General features: G+C 38.5%; 2 protein-coding genes across 4 annotated transcripts in view; one reads left to right on the top strand and one right to left on the bottom strand.

Moving 5' to 3' along the window:
* The window catches only part of mroh1 (maestro heat-like repeat family member 1), a 34495-nt gene extending 23256 nt beyond the window's left edge, over window positions 1-11239 (top strand). For all 3 annotated transcript variants that reach the window (XM_077576853.1, XM_077576852.1, XM_077576854.1), the window contains 9 exons: window positions 5452-5566; window positions 5660-5806; window positions 5883-5949; window positions 8934-9055; window positions 9124-9273; window positions 9362-9496; window positions 10363-10465; window positions 10558-10623; window positions 10734-11239. In XM_077576853.1, the coding sequence (XP_077432979.1) occupies window positions 5452-5566; window positions 5660-5806; window positions 5883-5949; window positions 8934-9055; window positions 9124-9273; window positions 9362-9496; window positions 10363-10465; window positions 10558-10623; window positions 10734-10810 (982 nt within the window). In that variant the 3' untranslated portion in view covers window positions 10811-11239. The remainder of the gene's footprint in view (window positions 1-5451; window positions 5567-5659; window positions 5807-5882; window positions 5950-8933; window positions 9056-9123; window positions 9274-9361; window positions 9497-10362; window positions 10466-10557; window positions 10624-10733) is intronic.
* A 2235-nt stretch (window positions 11240-13474) lies between these two features.
* LOC144058413 (cholecystokinin-like) lies at window positions 13475-21249 on the bottom strand. Its single transcript, XM_077576856.1, has 4 exons — window positions 20460-21249; window positions 18984-19063; window positions 17781-17967; window positions 13475-14269 (listed from the first exon to the last, which is right to left on the bottom strand). Exons 1-4 carry the CDS (start codon window positions 20533-20535, stop codon window positions 14133-14135), a joined length of 480 nt encoding a protein of 159 aa, XP_077432982.1. The 5' UTR covers window positions 20536-21249; the 3' UTR covers window positions 13475-14132.
* Window positions 21250-21828: the final 579 nt, after the last annotated feature.

Here is a 21828-nt window from a genome sequence, read left to right as displayed (position 1 = left end):
GCCTGACCAATTACATCATAAGTGATTCATTTCAATCATTGTATTATACATCTCACTGCCTCAAATGTATATTAAAGACTTCCCACATTTGTAACCTTCAATGTAAGTCCAAGATGAGCTTTTTATCTGAAATATTAGGAGCTATGGCCAAAATACTCCCATGTACCCTAAATTGGGGGGGGGGGGGTGATTCCAGAATTACCTTTTCAAATGGGATCAAGCTATTTTTCTGCATCTAAATAAAATCTTAAACAATATTTGAAGCATGGGTTATGTAGTACTATATTATTTAAAGTATATAGGAGATTTAGAAAAGAACAAGATCCTGACAAGGAATAAAAATGACTTGTAAACATTTCTTAACAATAGATTAACATTTTGTGTCGCCAAATTGAGAAATAGTAAAGTGCGGTTTAACCATAAAATTGAAGTATGATTAAAATATAACTGGATTTCAATCATCCTCTTCTTCCTCTTCCTGATCATCATCATCCATGTTTCTATGTATTTCATCAGTTGGTTCCTGCACGTTTTAGAGGTTTCCCACGTTCAACACAGCTGATTCATATTTAAGCTCATCAGCAAGCTCTGCAGGAGCTTGATAATGATCCTGATCATTGAATCAGGTGTGTTGGAGTGGAGAAACTCCAAAAACATGCAGGACTCAGGCCCTCGAGTACCGGACTCTGATACCTGTGGGTTTGGGGATGACATCACCCTCAAACCAGAGTGGTTCTAACTTGCCAGTTTCTGTGTTCACGTGAAATCCATGGTCGAGATGGGATGGGATCTCTGTAGTGTTCATGAGCCTTCTTACAGACACATACCTGGAAGTTGACTCTTCTTATGTGCTGGAAGGTATTGTAAGGGTCTCTCTGTTGAACTCTCCACCTTCCCCTTGAGTTTTTCAACATTCTGGCACGGTACGACCACAAACATAAATATATTTTATGGAAATTTTATGTGAAAGTTAAACACAAAGTAGCACACAATTTTGAAGTGAAGTGAAACAAAGGCCCAATCCCAATACCGCTCCTTACCCCTCCTCTTGTCCCTCCCCCTTATGAATGCGCGTTCTTGTGGACAAAGGAATTTCCCATTTCCCCGTAAAATGTAGGGGGAGGGTTAGAGACAAGGGCTGCAAGGTCCCTTTTCACGAAGATAGACCTCCGTCGGTTCTCCCTTACTACAGTCACGCCCCCTCGGCAACACCGCGTGAACCAATGGCGGAAGTACTGTAATGGCGACACCAGTAAATAACGCAGGAGACACATAAATGTAAGTATACTAGTAGTTATAGTCATAGTAAGGATAGTGGTTTTATTGAATGTTCTATACTTTGGCAGAAATTGGCACAATTCTGTGTTTTAGTAAATGCTAGCTTTTGTCGCGTCTGTTAACGTCACAACCAGCTTGCATCAGCCGAGTACTGCACAAATCTGGCTTGTATGGAATGGTGGCAAGAAGGAAACCTTTTCTAAAACCGAGCCACAAGAAGTCACATCTGCAGTTTGCCAAGAGCCATGTAGGAGACACTGTTGAGTGGAACAAGGTGCTCTGGTCAGATGAGACCAAAATTGAACTTTTTGGCATACATTTCAAACGCTATGTTTGTAAGAACAACACTGCTCATCAGTCTCAATACACCATCCCTACTGTCAAACATGGTGGTGGGAGCATCATGCTCTGGCGGTGTTTCCCTTCTGCAGGGACAGGAAAGTTGGTGTGAGTAGAAGGGAAGACGGTTAGTGCCAAATACAGGGCAATCTTGTAAGAGAACCCCGTTGCGGTCTGCAATAGACCTGAGACTGGGACGAAGTCTCACCTTGCAGCAAGTCAAAGTCCTGATCTAAATCCAATAGAAAATCTGTGGATAGATTTCAAGATTGAGGTTCACAAACACTCTTCATCCAACCTACCTGAGTTGGAGATGTTTTGCAAGGAGAAATAGGCAAACATTTCAGCCATTTGGGCCCGGTTGTTCAAAACTCGGTTATATCTCTAACCACTGGTTAAGTAGATTTAACCGACCGTTAACTTTAAGAGCACTGTTATCTTGTTGTTCAAAACTCTGTTATCTTGAATCGGCTGTTAAGTTTCTGTTAAAGGTAACACACCTAAGGACCGCAGCTAACTTTTTAACAGTGTGATGTGCAGTTCTGCCTTCCTAGCTAATGCTGCCTTCATTATGCCTGTTGAGCGGGTTGGGGAGAGGGGCGGGGGGGGGGGGTGCTGGGGAGTATCGAGGGCTTGACTTTGACATTGGTGATTATTCTGATGATGAGTTACACGCATGCTACCATTTAGCAGTAATACAATGCCAAGTCTCATGCCGAGTCAAAAGAAAAAGAATAAAAATGTATTTTTTAAGATGAGTTCTAAAAGGGGGCTTGCCCAACATTTAGTGGGAGGTGATTCCAAAGAGGAGTTACCTGCGATGTTTCTTGTTTGTTTTCACGTCAATAATTAGACAACAACACTGTGAACAGCGACTAATTATTTCAGTTAAATTATTTTGAATTGAAATTAAATATAATAATAATAATAATAAAATATTTTCTATAAATTTTAATGTAAAACAGTAATTACAAATCTTAGTAATAATTATAAATAGATGAAAAATACACACGTTAGAAGTATGTAAATACAAAAACAAGACAAATAATTCAAAACTATTCTATCAAAATATAAGAAAAAAAATACAAACATGGTAGAAAAAAACTGACAAAAATATGAGAAACAAAAATATCCAATATTATATGCTGCAAAAATATTACACAAAATATTCACTGAAAATACACACAGTAGAAAAAATAAATTTAATGAATAATAATAAAAAAACATTATTTCACAAAAACTCCTAAGTTGCTTCAACCATTGAACCATTGAATGACATTTTCTTCATCAACAAAAAAACTGTTTCTTTTTATTCTGCAAGTGCCAGGAGTCGTTTGGATAGTGTCCATTTCTTTTGCTCACCCGTAAGTAAACAAAAAAAGGGATTGTGGGATATATCGGTGCTAACCAGTGACGTCAACGGCATGGTTAACTTTGACGGTGCCGTAAACAAACAGCGTGACTAACCATGAACAATGCACATTTAACGGACGGTTAGTTAACGGCGGTTTAAGAATTTAACCGGCGGTTAGGGGTTATCAAACAGTGGTTAGAATAACTGAAATTTGAACAACCGGGCCCTGATGTGCAAAACTGATCAATAAGTACTCCAAAAGACTCGGCGCTGTAATTGCAGCAAAAGGGGGTTCGACAAACTATTAATTCAGGGGGTACAAATACTTATGCCACACCCTACAAGTTTGAAATGAGATATGCAGTTCCTTCCAGTTCTTCACGATTGTATGCTACTTTGCGTTTAACTTTCACATCAAATTCCAGTGAAATATATTTGTTTGTGGTTGTACCGTGCTAAAAATGTTGAAAAACTCAAGCGGGTGAATACTTTTGCAAGGCACTGTATATGTCTGGAAGAGGGCTTATGAGCACTACCCAAAGATCCCATCCCCTCTTGACCATGGATTTTCACATAAACACAGAGACTGGCAACTTTTTTAAATCTCCTAATTGGTTCCCGAGTTTTGTGTGATTTAATGTTGTGCCTTGATACCCTGGTCCGCCTGGGGGCATAACATTATTCACTTTTTATGTAATTCACTTCAGATAGTATAGTACAACATAACCCATGTTTCAGACAATGTTTACGATTTTATTTAAATGCAGAAAAATAGCTTAATCCCATTTGAAATGGTAATTCTAAAATTTTCATTTTTTTTCCAATTTAGGGTACAGTGAAGTATTTTGGTCATAGCTCCTCTAATACTTAAGAACGAAAGCTCATCTTGGACTTAAATTTAAGGTTATAATTGTGGGAAGCTTTTAATATACATTTGAGGCAGTATGATGTCCAATAAAATGTTTGAAATGGATCACTTTTGATAGTAATTTGTCAGGTGGAGGGACATTTTTTTGTTTTTTTAGGGTATGTTGAGGGTGATAATTGAAATACAGGAAGCCCATGATTATTTTCTTGCTAGTTCCTCCTTGTTTTAGGATACACCAAGTATTTTTTGTAATTGTTTTTCTTTAAGCCTTTTCTGACCATTTATGCAGTTGCTGTACCTTCTCATTTGCAATTACACAATTTCGCCAGAAGCTTTTCCCAAAAAGGGTGTTTTTTTGGCCCCTATGACCAAATGGCTCAGAGTTGGGGGTGGTCCCTATCAACTTGTGATGGCCCAAGGTATGAGATAACAGGAAATAATAGTCAAACAAAGGTAACAAAAAACATCCCGAGGAGTGGACCTGGCTCCCGGCCTACTTATTTCAACTTTCAATACATTGAATGAGTTCAATGAGTATCTGAGGTTATGGATACTTATTTGATCCACAGGGTCAATTTCAAGGCCAACTAAAACAAAAGGTTTCTAAAATATGAACCAGTCTTGTAAATGATTGCAGATTTCAAACCATTGTTGAATTCCCTTTAGATGTTTTGTGAAGATTGACTCAGTAGTTCCTAAAATACACAGCTTGAAAGAAAAGTGGCCACGCCCCTTTTTGCAGAAAATGTCAAAATTCGGCAGGGCGTAGCTCCCAAACCCCTGCTTCGATTGACATAAAATTTGTGCCATCATTATCAACAAGTACACCAAGTTTCATTAAAATCAAGATCTGCTTGGTTAAAGCCACTGGGTGATTTGGCATGGTACGACCCCTTCATTAGAAATGGGGTTTGTAATACTGCTACTCCTACCAACTTTAATTATGACTGCTGCCAGTAATTGTAATAATGTAAGTTCTATACTACTGCTTACGGAACAATAACGGGATAGTAAGTATACACTCCTCCAATCATCGGTGGTAGTTAGTAGAGCTTCGATCGATCAGCCATCGATCATGATCTGCCTGTTTACATGGAAAAGTACGTGATCGGCATATGTCAATGTCTTTCATTGTCAATCACAAAACCAATCACTCACAGCTTGTACTTTGCAGTCTGCAGCCAATTCGAGACCAATCCGTGTGCAGTGTAGTGTGTTTTCCCCGGTTTCTTGTTCAGACCAAACCAGTAACTGAATCATAATACGTTAGAACCTTTTCTGCACTGGCAACTTGAAATACAGGTAGTTCTTTTTTGTATAAGAAAGGGACGAAAATTTGGATAGAATGATTTTTTTTTTAAGTCTTTTTTAAAATTAGTGAGCAGCTCTAAAATTGAAACATGCAAGAAATCCATGTGATCGTTATTGATCAATCTCACTGATGGATGATCGATTTTGGAATCGGTAACATAAAACCCTGATTGGAACACCCTTTGTGGTCATGGCTGTTGTCTCAAGAATTAAGTTCTTTTTACCAGTCTCTCTTTCCTCTATACCTCGCTCTGCCCAAGCGGTCTTAATAAAGGTATCGGTATATTTCTCTTGTCAACAGGGCTATGGCGAAACATGCCGGTCCCAGGTTGCCTGCCATTGTCGAGTGTTTATGCCCTTCCTTGAACAGTATTTATGAATGTCAGCGAATCACCGTCACTGCTTTCTTCTCTGAGGTGACAACTTGAGAATGATACCACTAATGTGAATATTCACAAAGTTTTTTTTTTCTTAACAATATTCTGAATCAAACGACTCTTTCTTTCTAGCTCTTGAACCATCATGTGGCTACAGAGTTGATGTTTATTGACGTGCTAATGAATAACATGATGGAAAGGATATCTGATCCGTGCTGTACTGTCCGCATGTTGGCCGTGCGGGGTCTCGGCAACATAGCAGTCGGATCACCTGAAAAGGTACACGCGCTTGCAAACACGTGCGAACATTGGCATAACTAGATTAAGATCACTATTCATCTCTCCTTCTCTACAGGTGAACAAATATGCCAAAGAACTGCTGGCGGCCATGAGTTCAGGCATGGAGGAGAAAGATGACCCAGGTAATTGTCATGTCGGACAACATCATAGTTTGAGAATCTTATGGGGATTTCTTGTTATCTGGTCTGATACAATTCTCTAAACTTGGTCTTGGTTACTTTTCTTGATATAAAAATAAAATCCATCCATCCATCCATTTTTGTAGCTAGGGTGCTGTACCTGTAAGTGGTGCGCATCAAAGTTGTTTTAGCGAATGAAAAGTGACAAAATAACAAATAAAGATGAATTGACTAAAATTGAAAAAATCTCTTTAACTAAATAAAATTAAATTAACTCTTTGACTGCCAGACGTTTTCAGAAACGGGATGTCGCCAGTGCCAGCCGATTTAAGCATTTTGACTGATCTTTCAAGGTCCACAGAAAATGTTGTTTGGACTATGGAAACACACATACTACCAAATGAAAGATTGGACTCTCGTCTTTCATCAGAAAAAAAAGTTTGTTTCTACCTTATTCCGTTCTTCAGTAATCAACAATAGAAAATGGTTACTTTCACCGAAATTCTCTGTTTTGAAACAAAAAGCGGAGAAAAAGAGCTTTTTGTGAAACGATGTTATTTCATGCACTCTAGTGAATTGTACACTTCTTTTTGTCCATGAATGATGCCACGAACACCTAAATAGTGCTTTACTTCTGTAAAACGCTTTCACCAACAATGAAAAAGTGTTTTTAGTTTGCAAAATACGTTTATTTCCATTCAACAGTGTAACAATTTGACAAAACAATTTCGCAAACTATTTACAAATGTGTGCAACTGTGGTACTACTTACAATTATGTGGATGTTTCAAATACAGTTTTTCTTTTTGTAACACTCTCCTGCGTGCAAGGAGACGCCACTGGACTCGCACAACAGTTTACTTTCACTTTCGCATTTGTCCGTTTCGCGTGCAAACGTTACACTTTCTTGACGGCCTTTTTTTCCAGGGAATAAATAGCAAGTAGCAGACTGTACACACTCCTCCGATGAATATGCATTGGACTCCGATTGGTCATCCGATTGAACGTCCGCCTGTGCGTTGTGCTCCGTGTTTTCCGGTGTCAGCATCGCTCGCCCGTGAACCTTTATAACGTCGTCATAGCCGCCGCGTCAGCGCTTCCAACTTCGGCGTCAACCTCGGAGTCACCATCATCATCATCATCATCGATGATGATCATCGTCGTCATCAATGTGCTCTTTATCGTTGGTCGATGTCTTTGAAAAAAGCTTGCAAGCGGCCGCCATTATGGCTTCTTCAGCCAATGTCCCCTCAACACTCTAGCCCCGCCTCACGTCTTTTACTGACGCCCACCCAATCTTGTCAAAAGAGAGTCATCGCTGCCCTCTAGGGGCCAAAAATAGTCATTAGGCACAACAGACTTGATGGAAACTTTCACCACAGATGCGGAAGGGTTCCCTCTACCCGTTTCAAAAAAAATAAAAATTAAAAAATGGGTGGACGTCTTTTAACGTCTTTGGCGCTCCTCCGTAGGTTTTTGCAGAACGTCATTTAACGTCTTTGGCAGTAAAAGAGTTAAAAATCACAGAACTGTGTATTTCTGAATGATTTTACAAAATAATTGACTGTGATTTCCTCCCCCCCAAATATGTAATGATGCTGCGTCATCAGTAGGTGAATGCGATGTCGGTGTGAAGCGCTTTGAGGGCCTCAACATGTGGAAAAGCACTATACAAGTGAAAGACCATTACATTGGAATTTTTAAGAATTGTGATAATAAACCACAATGGTAACGCTACAAATAGAAGGGGAAAAAAAGGCACACAAACGTGTTTACGCTTGGAGGGATTTTTCAGCTTACCAAAAAAAGGAAAATGTGAATTTTAGCTGTGGAAACAAGTTTTGCGAATAAACGATGACAGGACCGGATACCATGTTGCATGTTTTGACCAGATATTACGCCACAGGTACATATTGTACTGACAAAAATTGTCAGTGGCTGGTAAAGTAAGGTATGTTTGTGGAGTTGAAGAAATTGAAATGTTTCTGGAAGAAGCAAACATTAATGCCATTTTTGATAGAAAACAATAAAGACCGTGACTGCATGACGGTAACACGCGGTGAGAAGGCGAGCTTCAAAGTAAACCAAATAATACATGGCCATCAGTGCCTTGGACTGCTTTTATTTTGAAGTTGTTCCCAGCAGCGCGTGTGGTGGCGTGGCGGCTGTCTTGACTTGTAGTTTAGGGCAGTTTGTCATTGTCACAAACTGTTGCCACCATTATCAACATGACATCCCCAAATCATCTTCAGTTGCTAATTAAAGATGCTTAAAAAATACTAATAATCAAGCTGAGAGTCAGCCGGTATCTTGTGGCAGAGAGATGCTCTCATATCCCAAAATAATAACAAATGGAAACGGGGATAAGTTGCATCATGTTCATTTTGCTCATTTTCACATAAAAAGTTGACATTATGGAAGGACCGCTTTATTTTAAATGTCTTTATGTCAAATTAAATATTACCTTTCGGCCGTACTCTAGAAGGAAGGTCAAGCAGTATTTGGTATTTTTAGTTTACTTTATTAGACAGTACTTTGTGGCTTTTATTTTTTTATCATGCACTCAACAAATTTATTTATGGAAAACAAAAAGTCAAACTAAACTAAAACAAAGCATTTTTTTTTTAAACAAACAAATTCACTATAAAAACTTCTTAAAACTAATTGAATTAAAAAAATATATTGTGAAAAATCTATGTATAGATTTGAACTTCTCGAGCATTGGTTCTCAAATGTGTACCATACGTGGCGTGCCACAAGATGCCAGCATATCGTGTGATATGCATGTTGTTGGAGAACTGTGAGGCAGACATGAAAGCCACTCGTCCATCATACTGCAGTAAAAAATAATCCATACGTAATTTGTTTGCCGGTTGATTTAGATGGTGGGCTGGTTCCCTTTCCACCACAATTGAACCAGTGAACTCACCAACTGTAGCTGGACAGCTTTTCATTTTTGTTTTGGTTGCTGTGTGATCTTGTGTGCAGGCAAGCTGATTACTCTTGAGGCAATGTCAGGGCTTTCAAAGGTTCTGCTCTACCTGGAAAAGAAGAATGTCCACCTACTAGTGGTTTATATTTTCATGAAGATCAAACCTTTTTTAGAAAGTGTAAGTTGCAAAACAGTTTTATTTGTATATCAAATGGTATTCTGAGAAAAGTGTATGTTCCCATCCAGGAAAATGATGAGATTCGCTGTGCTTCCATTCACCTCATGGGGAAACTTTCCAAGTTCGGCTCTGGTGAGCCAGTGTTCAAGGACCAGATACACAACGTTCTGGTCAGCCTGCTTTTACACCTGGTTGATCCAAACCCACATGTGGTCAAGGTAGGAAATACGCAGGTACACTAACACAAACCTGCAATCGAGATGTCGGTACGATTGTTTCTTCAGATGTGCTCTTATCTGTTTGCAGGCATGTAAGTATGCGATGCGCGTGTGCGCTCCAATGGTGGGCTCGGAGCAGATCACAGCCATGTTTCAGAACCACCTCTATGAGGACAAGAGCTTGCACTATGGGGAGTTCACCAATGATCTCACCAAGTATCTGGTGAGACAGACAGACAAGATTTCACTGGCACTAAAGACGTGAACATTCACGAGATTCACATAAGGACAAACACAATAGAGAACAAGACAGTGTGCAATTTCTGCAGAAATTGTGTGTGAATGCTGAAAAGCTGAAAGCGAAGATTTGAATGCATGTGGGTTATGGAGTAAATTGAAAGATAAATTACTAAAGTACTCAAATGTGGTCCAAGCGGGATTTGAAGAACCCATGTACTCTGTGGTGGCAGGCACTTGCTCTAACCACTGATCTAACGTGACTTGTTTGAAATCATTGCTAATGGTGTATTTATTTTGAAAGTGTCATCTAATGCTGAAAGCTTGCATGCATTTAATAATTTCAGCGAATATCACACTGTGTATCACTTAGCATAATGGTCATGGACATATTTGCAATGTACAGTCGAACTTGGGATTTGAACCCGTGACCTCCTTGTTACTGGACAATGCACTTTACCAACTGCGCCACTCAGCAGTATCAGACCTGGTAATGATTATAAGTTGTATAATGTGGGCGTGGAAAGTGGGACTTATCAAAATGTCAATGTCAGTCCCATTGAAAATGAAAGGAGAAAAGTTGATATTTAACGTTAAATTGTGTGAATACAGTAAGTAATGTAAAATCAGACAATATATATACCCCGGGAGGCGTGAATTTTGAAGCAAGTTGAAATTTGAACGGTGTAAATCGGAAGTATTATGTGGGAGTTCTTACACTGACGCATTTCCACATATGTTATTGTGATTATGATTCGGAAGGGCTTTCCAGATTTAGTTTGGGAGCATTGTTTACAATCAAGTTTTAAATAATGAGAATCGATCATGAAAATATGTTTGGTATTTTTGTAGATCCAAGACTTTCCAGGCATGCTGAACTTCTACCATATCTCCGTACTCCAGTTCTTCAAGAGCAACTGGTCTGAAGTCCGAGCAGGAGCTGCAATGTTCATAGGTATGGATGAGTCGTCCAGTCGCTGATCAATCGTCAACATTCTCTTGTTTTAACGTTTTTGAGGGAGCTGCTCAAATGTGTGCGTTTATCAGGGTTTCTGCTGGGGAATCTTCCAGAGGAGCATTACTCTCACCTCAACATGGGCACCATTACTAAAGGTCAACCAACTTTGGCATATTTGAAATAGAATACAATATGTTGTTGCTTCACTGTACCGAAATATTTATCTTGAATGTGCGTATGTATCTGTATGTATGTTAATCATCAGGCCTTGTGATGCTGCTCCAAGATCCAGACCCTGTGGTAAGAGTGAAGGCTGCGGAGGCCATGGGACATTTCCACTGATGCAAACATCCGCATGCCATTAAATTGCTGGCAAATGGTCGTCAACATGAATAAGTCCATAGTTTTTTAATTGGTCATGCAATTAGTCAAAGCTGTATGTATGTGTGTATATAGGACACAAAACCCCGCTATCTTCAAGCCATTAAAGAAGGCTTACTGTTTTAATGACCTCATACAGGTGAGACCACGTTCGCATTGACAAACACCTGCACTTAAACACGCGTAGCTTTATTGACCGTGTTTTGACACTTCACTTCTGGTACAGAGAAAGTCTTCATTTCTTGTTCTATTTTAGCAACCAAAGATTGTAGTTTGTAGCACAGGCATGGCAGTGAAGTACTGTATACCTGTCACACGCATGCATTTTTTTTTGTACCGCACATGTAGAGAATTATGTTCATAAGAATAAAAAAATGTAATTTCTTTAAATATTGTCTAGATGACTCATATTTACAAATTGAAAAGTCGACTTTTTACATGAGACTGGGTGTTGGTCAAGTCTGTGCGGGTGCACTTTTAAATTAAATGTGTCAACATTGCTAATTGGGACCCGTGTTTGAGCCGTGTCTTTGCTCTTATAAGACACAAGCAATATCCTGAGTATGATTAGACTATGATAGAGGATATTATCCTTTATCGTAGTCTAAGCCATCATGTCCTGAATGCAGCGTGCTGAGCTGTATTTTTCTTTTATTTTTTAAATCTTTTATTAAAGTGTTGTTTTGGTACATGCCATCACTAACATAACAGCCAATAGACATTTGAAGTGCAATAAAATGTCACAATTCATAGAGGAAGGGCCGTTTAATGTTGGAACAAGCCTGAGTCATTTGTGCCAAAATGTCTTTTTGAGAACAGTTTTATTTCATTGTCTATGTCACAATGAATGTGTTTTAGTTTTTATTTCAGGCTTTTCAGGCAAGTCTCTCAGGCTTACGAATATTTGATCAATTGAGGAATTACCCTTGTGAGGATAAGCGGTTAGGAAACTGGATGAATGTCTATTTCCTCCGTTTTCATATTTCTGTAGCACTTTAAGATTTGCAGTTTTTACCTTTAAAAAAAATAACTTGATGAAGGAGCTGCGTTTTTACATTCCTATCCTAAAACCATGGCCAGCCACTTACTCAGCTTAGTTTAGCCCTCCACAGTATAGCGTAATTATCAGTAATACAAAGTTAAGGCAAACAGCTGTCCCTGGACCTGTTTAGTGTAATGTGATGCTAAATGAAGATGTGAAATCTTCAGCCACTTTCTGTGTTAATGTAATTCTAATGAGTCTTTGTTGTTATTTTAATTTACAAATTATGCTGATATGGCTTTTCATGGTTGCTATATTATGTGAATTTAGAACATTCAGCATTGTGTTGGTTGACTTTTTGTCTGTGCGTGTCACATGATTTCTTGTTGCAAATGGCTCAATATATGAATGTGGGGGAAAATAAAGGTTTACGTCACTGGTCATGTATCAACAGCCCAAGGTGGGAAGACACTATAAATGAGGAAATAAAGACATGTATAAAAATAAGCTTGATTTGTTTTAATATTTCAAAAGCAAAATTATTATCTGCAGGAAACGCATACATTAACTCTAGAATATAATAAGTGAACCGTCACCTTAAAAAGTGCTCTGTTTATTATAATCAAAGCAGATGAGATATAGCCTAATTCATGTGATATACCTGCAGTTTGATCGATATCCACATGGGTGTCCCAAACAGCTATACAGTATATTTTTGTTTTGCTCACTTTATGTTCTCTACACTTTTGTTCATTATGAATGCGTTATCACGATTTAAAACAAGACCTTGATCTTAATGTTTTTTGTTTTTTTTTAAGATCTTGGTAAAATAAAGGTTTTGATTCAAATACATGCAGGCATATGAGTAGGGATTCAGAGAGAAAGAGGCGAGCAAACAGTGCTGCGTAACTTATGAGGACAGTGCCTTGCTAAAGGGTACCACAACATCAGTAGCCAGCAAACAGACTCTCGAACCTGGCCCCCTCAGACTTCGAAGCCCAACTCCTTACAGGTGATTTAATGCAATCCTGATTAATAAGTTAAGCAATTAGACTTCCATGTCTCTGTTTAGATTTTACCAGTTTAATGTTGGCCTTATGCTTTTCAAACTTCTGTCCATTGACTAATGATAGATAAAGAGAAATGGAAAAGAGCAAGTCAACTATTCAAATAATTTCATTCATTGAAATTTGTATGTGATTGGGTGAGGACCAAAATGCTGGCAATTCCGAAATTACGTCACAAGTCAAAATGGCGGACTTATGGTGCATTCGAGGAGAGTTTAAAGTTGGATTTATTTGGAGTGTCTCAGTTACGCCCTTAAAGCATTTGAGGCAAATGTAAACAACAAATATGTCTCAACTTCCCCAAATGCAGGAATTTCCCCAATGAAACATGCTCTCCGCTCATTGAATAGCGTTAGACATGGGATCATTGTAATTTCATTTGTGAGTATTATCTAGATTTTAAAATGTGATAAATTTCTTCATGTTTATGTGCAGTGTATTTAATAAAACACCTGCTACACTGTTTCAAGATGTGAAAAAGATAAATCAAATGAGAATAAGCTACTGCTGAAAATAGTCACACGTGACATTGAGAATGAATACAGTAAGAACCAATTTGGGACTAAGAGACAGTGATGACCACTATGACAAGTTGTTTTAATAGGAATATCATATTAATATACATCATATCTGCCTATTGAATTTTTTTTTACAAATAAACTGTGGGTTTTTCATGTTTCATTTATGTAGTTTAGAAAGTGCTTATAATCTTAGCTTTAAGATTTGCAGCAGTATTTAGTAATTAAATGGCCGATGAATATACAGTTAAGACAAAATTATTCACACCCTGGCAACATTTGTAATGAACTTTTATTTGATGAATGGTTTAGTGGCAAAAGACTGCCACATATAATTATATTTTCCCCCAAATGATTAATACAGACATAGCCTACCCAATGTTTTAAATGTTTGGATTTGGATTTGGAAATTGGAGATAAAAAAAAGTCAGGCATATGAATACTTTTCCAAAAATAGTTTTCGTTTTCATTACTAGGCCTAATTGTAACCCAATTTTTTAGCATCTTTCGCCACTATCTTGTGTCATTTCCATCCAATTACCAAATAAAAATTCACATATCATGCAAGAGTGTAAATAATTGGTTTTAACTGTACGATTGTATCACATTTGGTTACTTGAGCACTGTGAGTAGGACAAATATGGTGGGGGGTGATTTTTATTTTTTGGCAATGTTGACGACTAGCACTCCGCAAAGAAAGAAAGTAAGCTGTGCCTTTAGGAATAGTATAACGCCTCTGCGCTGCGCCTCCCAAAGTCCATCCAGCCCTCGTAATCTCGGTCCTTTATCCTGTGCTCGGCTGCGAGACCGCTGGCTCTGCTTGCGATCGGTGATCTGCTTTGGTAGGGCATGCCTAGAAAAACCCGGGACAAACGTGCGTCAACATCACATCCTAGTGACTCGTGTCTACTTCTTATAACCTTTATTGAGCTGAGGCACATCTTTTACTTTTATTTGAAAAATCTCATGGCATAAATCAAACATGTCAAAAAAAGGATATTCTTTCAAATTGATCTAAATCTGATTAGTTGTATTAATTGAACCCAGGTTAATCATAACTTTTGCCACCTAGGGAAGACCATTTAATTAGTTCTGCCTACCACTGTATGTCGCCCGCATAGATAGATGAACATCACTTCTAGTGAATAAATAATTTTTGGACTAATTAAGTCACAATGATGTGCCACGGTAGTGTATGTGAATCACTACTCTAAAGTATCCACAGGTGTGAATGTGGGTGTGATCGGTTGATTGTCTATTAAAGGATCACTTTGGGTTCCACCATTTCTCTGCCAGAAATTGAAAATACATTGTTCATATTCTTGATTCCTTACTCACAAATTCACCTCTGACATCATTCTGAAATCAGATTTATTGACCAAGTATGTAAAAACACACAAAGAATTTATCTTCACAGTCACAGCCCGTCAAACAGGAAAAATAACAATGACCAACAGAAGGAGAATGAGAAGCCTGGTGGCAGAGGCGATTCTAGGATCAGACGTTTAGGGGTGCTATAAAGACGTTTTAGCGGTGCTTGGTTGCTACATGGAGCGTGCGGGGGGGCTACTTTGCTGTGGTTTTGGGGTACTTCCTGCTCCAAAAAAATGCATGGGAAGTCAATGAGTAAACCAAATCTAATAAACGTTATGCAAAGGAGAAAAGGACTATAATAGTAAAATATAAATATATCCTAACTCTAATTTATGGGGAAGGGTACTCTTTTTGATACAACAGCTCCTCTCGATACGCATTGACAGTATGTATGTTTCTGGAGTAAACCAGCTCCCCACAGTTTACAGTGAGAACACAAATGGGCCTTGGACTTGTTTGTTTTTTAACTATATATTGCTTGTTTGTACTGTACTATGTTAGAAAAAACAATATATACATTAACATTCACATAAAAAAAGAAAGAAAAGAAATGCGCTTGAATCTGCAAAATAATATTGCATGTACAAGTCTGTGTATTGGTGAAGTGCAGACACAATATAAAACATTTTAACAAAACAAATTGACTTTAGCTCTGTTTGTCTCTGCCTTTTTACATTTTGTCTTTAATACAAATATATAAATAAAAAATACACTACAAAATTGAGGTTTTGTTTGCTGAAAAACAATCTTGTGTCCATGACTTTCTCCATGAGGCGACTTTCTTTCTTTGCAGATACACACATGCAAGCACGCCACACACATTAGTTAATATAACCAATAGCAGCACAATAGAGACATTAATATTAATACTTGTTTCCCTCATTTCATTTTAAAATGACAGTGATGGGCATAAGCCTTCATTCTGACCACCTGCAACGTTTCCTAGCTTTGGGGGAAACTTCAGCTTTAGCAAACTTCAGCGGGCCTACCTACCTACCTACCAAGTAGCATGACTACAACAGCACACACACAAAGCAGACGAGTAATGAAAAAAATATGTTGGTAGAGTAATAAACCTTTCACATATGCTGGTGGAAGTAAGGAACTTATAATTTCACTCGACTAGGGAGGAACCGCTGGAGGACGATCAGCGTGCTCTGCTTGTACACAACGTCGCAACAGCTGGGGGTGGGAGGGAGCGGAGGGCTTACGTGGATCAAACCATTTTTTAATCAAATAGGGGTGTACTGTATTTTTGTTGTTTAAATATTAATTTTTAAACTATATGGTTTATATACATACTGTATATATTTTTTTTAGCTTGTTGAAAAGAATACACAGTAAAAATATACCTATATACTTTAAATTGCTATTGTTCACACACTGCTGAAGCACCCCCCAAAAAGGGATAAATAAGTGTCTGCCTGGTGGTTCACTATTTAGTGGCTCAAATGTCTTAAAATAGGGGGGGGGGGGGGGACATGAGGAAGGTTGGAGGGGGAAAACAAGGCCAAATATATACTCCCTTACTCACCTATTTACTGTTTTTATGCAAAAGCCCTGTCCAAAATTAAAGTAGTGCTTTGGTTCCATGTTTTGCCATTTTGTTGCTAATAAATTACGCTGAATAAATGAGAGAAGCCTCATTAAGTCAGACCATCTACTTAAAGTTGCCCTATGGAAGAATTTGCCCAAAAATATCTTAACACTAACAGTAGCCTTTTTACTTGACCATTTATGACTCAAACATTTTCTCATTAACAGATCCACACCCTAGGTCTTCACAATGGATACTCTTGCAAACCTTTGGCCAATAGTTTACAGACTGGATTCAGGTTTGATTTTCCCGCCCTCTGTCTGCAGATGTGAGAAGGGAGTGTTCAGTTTAATTTTTTGGCCACATGTGACAGTAGCGATTCAAAATAAAATTGTCTGCTTTAACACTAACTTCTTGGGCCCCTGTCATTAGTCTGGCAAGCCACACCCATTTTCTTGACAATGTGGAAAGGTTGCCATTGACCACTGTTTGGCTCAGTTCAGAACCAACCATGCAATCAAATTAGTTTATTTGCTGTGACGTATCTTGGTAAGCAACGGCGGCCATTTTACGTTGCCACTCGGTAAGGCCGCCAAACTTGAATACATTAATGTTTCTGTGGAGTTTTCATGTTATTTTCTGTCTATGGCGAAAATGCCACTGATAAGATTGGGAGAAACTACATGCACATTTCAATGGTAAATAATTAAATATAACTTGAAAAGACCATGACAAAATAAAACAATAAGAAAGTGAAATAAGAATAGAATCAACTAAAATAATAGCAACTGAAAAAACAGTAAAACAAATACTGACTGTTCCTGTGCTTTTTGGCCTCTTGGGGGCAGTGTGATGCCATGCATCCATGGCGTACACACTTAATGTGAGTACAGAAGAAATTTGCGATTGAATTCTATTAAGATAACTCGTTTTTCACACATTGGGAAGAATTTGTGCCTTTGCGTAGTTTTCTCAAGATTTGAGTGTGGATATTCGTTATTTGATGCTAATGCCACGCATGTAAAATGGTGCATTCAGGGTACTTTCACAGCGTCGGAAACTTTGGTTTTCATCGATTCTAACGTTTTGAGGGGAAAATAATCGGCCATTTGGCCCAATTGGCTGATTGTTTTGGCCTATGCTTGAAGGCCAATAATCATCCAATTATAAACGGCGGCCGATTAATCGATCGGGCCCTAGATAATGTCTATAAAGCAGGCTAACAAATCAAGCATCATGATAACTAAGATAAATTACAGGGGATAATGGGAAGAAAATAAGGAAGGGATAAAAAGAAAAAGCTAAAACAGACGGAAAGATCAATGCTGATAATAGGTTGAAGGCAGAGCAAACTAGAGTGAGGCGGCAAATGCCAGATGGCGGGACTGCAGCACAGCATGATTGGATGTCAGGGACGCTCGTAAATCCTCTCGCCAAGCGCATCGTCACGCACCTTTCCTGGAGATGAGTCTGACCAGGAGCTGGCTCAAGGTGTTGAAAGCCGCCGCGTCTTCCGGGAGTTGGTTGTCGGTGGCCAATTGCGCCGAGGGGAGCGCTCCAGCAGAGCGGGCCTGGCGCGTGTGGTTGTACGGCGGGCCACCCGACACCACGGCCTTGCCATCAGATCTGTCGAGGGTCATCTGAAGATAAGATAGATAAATTATTCGTGGGAATATTTGATTTGTGTGCTGTCTCATTTTTAATGCAGTTGACCAAGGTGTGTCCAAGCCTTTGTTCTGTGCTGGTCTGCTCGAGGGCCACACAAATTACATTGACTAATGTGGTGCAAAAAGCAGACAAAAAAATCCGAAGCCATAATACACTGTAAAAAAAAATATATATATAAAAAAATAAAAATTATATTGAAAAATCTAGGGTTTTTTTTCATTCAGAAATTCTAATTACATTTTACAAAGAGAGATTTGAGGACATGTAACAGTTAATTAAAAAAAAGAAAGAAAATAAGCTAATCCTAGCTAAACTCAAGCATTGAGGAACAAACCCACAACCTCCAGATTCGGAGGCAGCTACTCTACTACCTGAGCCATGGCATTCCTGCTGTGTGTTAGTATATTGATGGTGTCAGGCGGAATCCTTGTACCTTGAAGATTCCCGTTTTTGGTCTCATTTTGGACACACTAGTAATGCAGTATTGTGGCAAACAGTAAGAGTGGCATGATTTAGATGGTAGAGTGGCTGTCTACCAAGCAGAAGGTCATGAGTTCGTTCCTCAACGCTTGAGTAACTTTTTTCTTTAAAAAAAAAATTGGTAAGATGTTTTCAAAACTCTCCTTGTAAAATTTACTTAGAATTTCTGGGTGAAAAAAAATCAAGTAAATATTACTTTTTTTTCTTTTTTTTTTACAATGGTGTGTTTGTTCATAGACCTTAACTCTTCACATATAAACGGAAATAATTTCCCTTGTAGACATCATGTAAGCAACACACCTGCTGGTGTGTGTGTGTAAGAGTGTGTGTTCATTGTCATTCTATTCCTGCATGGAGCAACTCTTAACAAGCAACCATTTTTGGAGGATGGATTTTTCCCTTGTAGACATAATATTGCCACATAAAGCAAAGCAAAATACGTCATAATAATACCGCTGCTCTTCTGTGTGTGTGTGTGTGTGTGTGTGTGTGTATGTGTGCTACTTACAAGGGATTGTGTGGGGAGACTCTGGGAGACCTTGGACAGGGCAGCCAAGAAAACAACCACGTAGATAACTACATTCATGCCTGCAGTCAATAAATGAGGGTAAAATGATGAACAGTTCCAATACTCGAGTACTTTTCTAGCTGTCTGCTCCTTAAACAAATGTATGCTCCCTATAGGTGAGAGCATAAGGCCAACAATCACAACTTAATTTGATGTGAAAGGAAAAAGATCTTAATGCCGTGCAAGAACAATGAGGCCATCATATTGCACACACACACATCTACACACACATACACACGCACACACACACACGGACGCATGTTGGGTTTACATGTCTAGTGGGGACATCTTATTGACATAATGCATTTTTCCTAGACCCTTACCCTAACCCGACCATCAAAAATTATTGCCTACCCCCATTCATTACCCTAACCTCAAACATAACCCAATTCAAACCTAAACTCTAAAAGTTTTGACCCTCATAAAGAGGTTTGGACGCATGGGGACCACCAAAATGTCTCCACAAGAACACATGGTCCCCACAATGCTAGTAAAAACACAGAAAATGGTCCGCATGATGTGATATAAAGCTGCACGCGCGCACACACACACACACACTGAATGTAAACTGCAGTGTGAGCAGAATCTCAAGGTAGCACAACAAATAATCTTAAAATTTCTTATTTTGTTTGTATGTTGTTTGCATTAGTCTATATTTGTCATGTCACCCCACACAGGGATAGGTTTGTAAAGTACTTAATCAATCGAAAAATAATCTTTAACATATGATTAAGTAACAATAGCTGTAAGCTACAGATTTATTGGGTCCAGATCTTTGAAATAAATGACCCTTAAAATCATAATATCAGATTTTGTGCACTCCAAACATTGTATACATCTAATATAAATCAAATCAAATATGACATAAATCTTTCTTAAAATCATTAATTGAGCCATGTCTTTCCTTTTCGGCACAATATAGCTGATTTAAATAGTCATTCTTTTCATGCTAATATTATTCCTTTGTCACACATTTATTATTCAAACGGTTGTTAAGGATGAGGTGCAATGTGTTCAAGTTGTCTTCGCTTTTCTCTTCTTCTCTCCTTTCAAAGCTTTTTACCAGAATTATGTGTTCTAACAACAACTCCAGGGAAGTTAATGTGATGTACAACATTGGACAATCATTAACAATTCATTAGATGAGATTAATAGTTAATGGATTATTTGAAATGATGATGTTAAATATTTGCTCTAGTTGGAATGCTACAGTGACACTTTGTGAATCTTATTTTTTAACTCATTGTCACATTCAAGGATCCAGCATACCTCTTTATATACACTGTCAAATAGAGTGACACTTAAGATCAAATACAAAAAATACAGACCAATGCATACTAACTCATTTAAGAATAGCTGACATAAATCATTGAAAGCCTGAAACTAAGACAAATTAAGAATTTTTATGATACTTACCTGCAGCCATGTGTGCTGACGAGGACGTTGCCAAGAGGTTTGCTTCAGTTGTGAGTGCATGAGGGAGACGATGCATGCAATGTTTTATACTCAGAGGAAGGGGTGGGGCCTGGGCGGTAGGAGGGGCCTTTCTGGCACTGAAACTGAAGCCGGTGATGCATGTGAACACGCAAAATGGCTTTGACGTGCACTTACAGACTCAGAACACATGAGCATGAGTACACAAACATAAACAGCATATATCACATCTTCGCGTCACGCTTCAATCTGTTTTCCTCCAAATCTTTGTCGTAGTGCACTTTGGTGCCATTTCAATTTCAGTGAGGCCAACGAGGCTACGGCCAATGAAACCCACAGGAATTGTTGACGTGCCAGGTCACCTCTGTGTCATAAACCAAACATATTTTTATATTTCTCTGGTGAACTCGTGTCTACTAGTGATTAAAGTTCACACCAAATGAGACCAAAGAGAATCCTAATATCATCCTCACTTTTTCTCGTGTCGGATGCTCACAGAGATTGTCTCAAATGAGCACTGTGTCAAATGTTTAATAACGCTCTAAAAATTATGGTTGGTAGAGTTTTGCTGATTCTATAGCGTTTGTCTTCATTAGGGTGAGCTGAAGCTTATAACTGATTATGGGTGAGAGGCAACCAACCAATCATTCATCAGTTGTCTACAGTACGTACGGTTCTTAAGCACCCCTATATTAAATCCCAGCACCCCTAAAATTTAAGAAACTATTTGTTTTATTTTCTAATGTATTCACTCCCAGCCATTTTCACTTAAGCGACCCCCTTCGCTCCCGACTGTTTTACTGAATTTTGACAGATTTTTCAAGGCCCACAGAATATTGTGTTCTATTGCTATAAAAACATGGAACCTACCAAAAGAAAGATTAGATGCTCTTCTTTCATCAGGAAAAAAAGTATATTTGTATCGGTTTCCGTTTTGCAGCAGTTAGCATTAGAATATAGTTTCATCATTATTCACAAATCTGTTTAAAACAGTGGGGGAAAGAGCTTTTTGCAACGTGACCCTTGTTGATCTCTCATACTCTGTTGCCACCTGCTGGCCCTTTTTTGTAATAACTAGCATTGCTTTAAGAGACCTCTTCAGGTCAGAGGCTGCATCAAAGCCTTCTGTATGCTCTAGCATACAGACTACATCTATCATGGAAAGCTTTTTACAATGTCGCACCAGATGATGGTCGCACCACATAATATTTTCCAGAAGTGGGCATTCCGTCACTATTGACCATCAATCTGTCAATGATGGACACCCATTTTGTTGACGATTGATGGCAAACTTCGAAAAATTTATGAATTAAGCATTGATGGAAGGTTTTTTTTTGTCAACCCATCAATA

The sequence above is a fragment of the Vanacampus margaritifer genome, chromosome 9, assembly GCF_051991255.1.
Source record: "Vanacampus margaritifer isolate UIUO_Vmar chromosome 9, RoL_Vmar_1.0, whole genome shotgun sequence".
Taxonomy (NCBI): domain Eukaryota; kingdom Metazoa; phylum Chordata; class Actinopteri; order Syngnathiformes; family Syngnathidae; genus Vanacampus; species Vanacampus margaritifer.
Note: the sequence above shows the minus strand (reverse complement) of the source record. Positions and strands in the feature narration are given on the sequence as shown.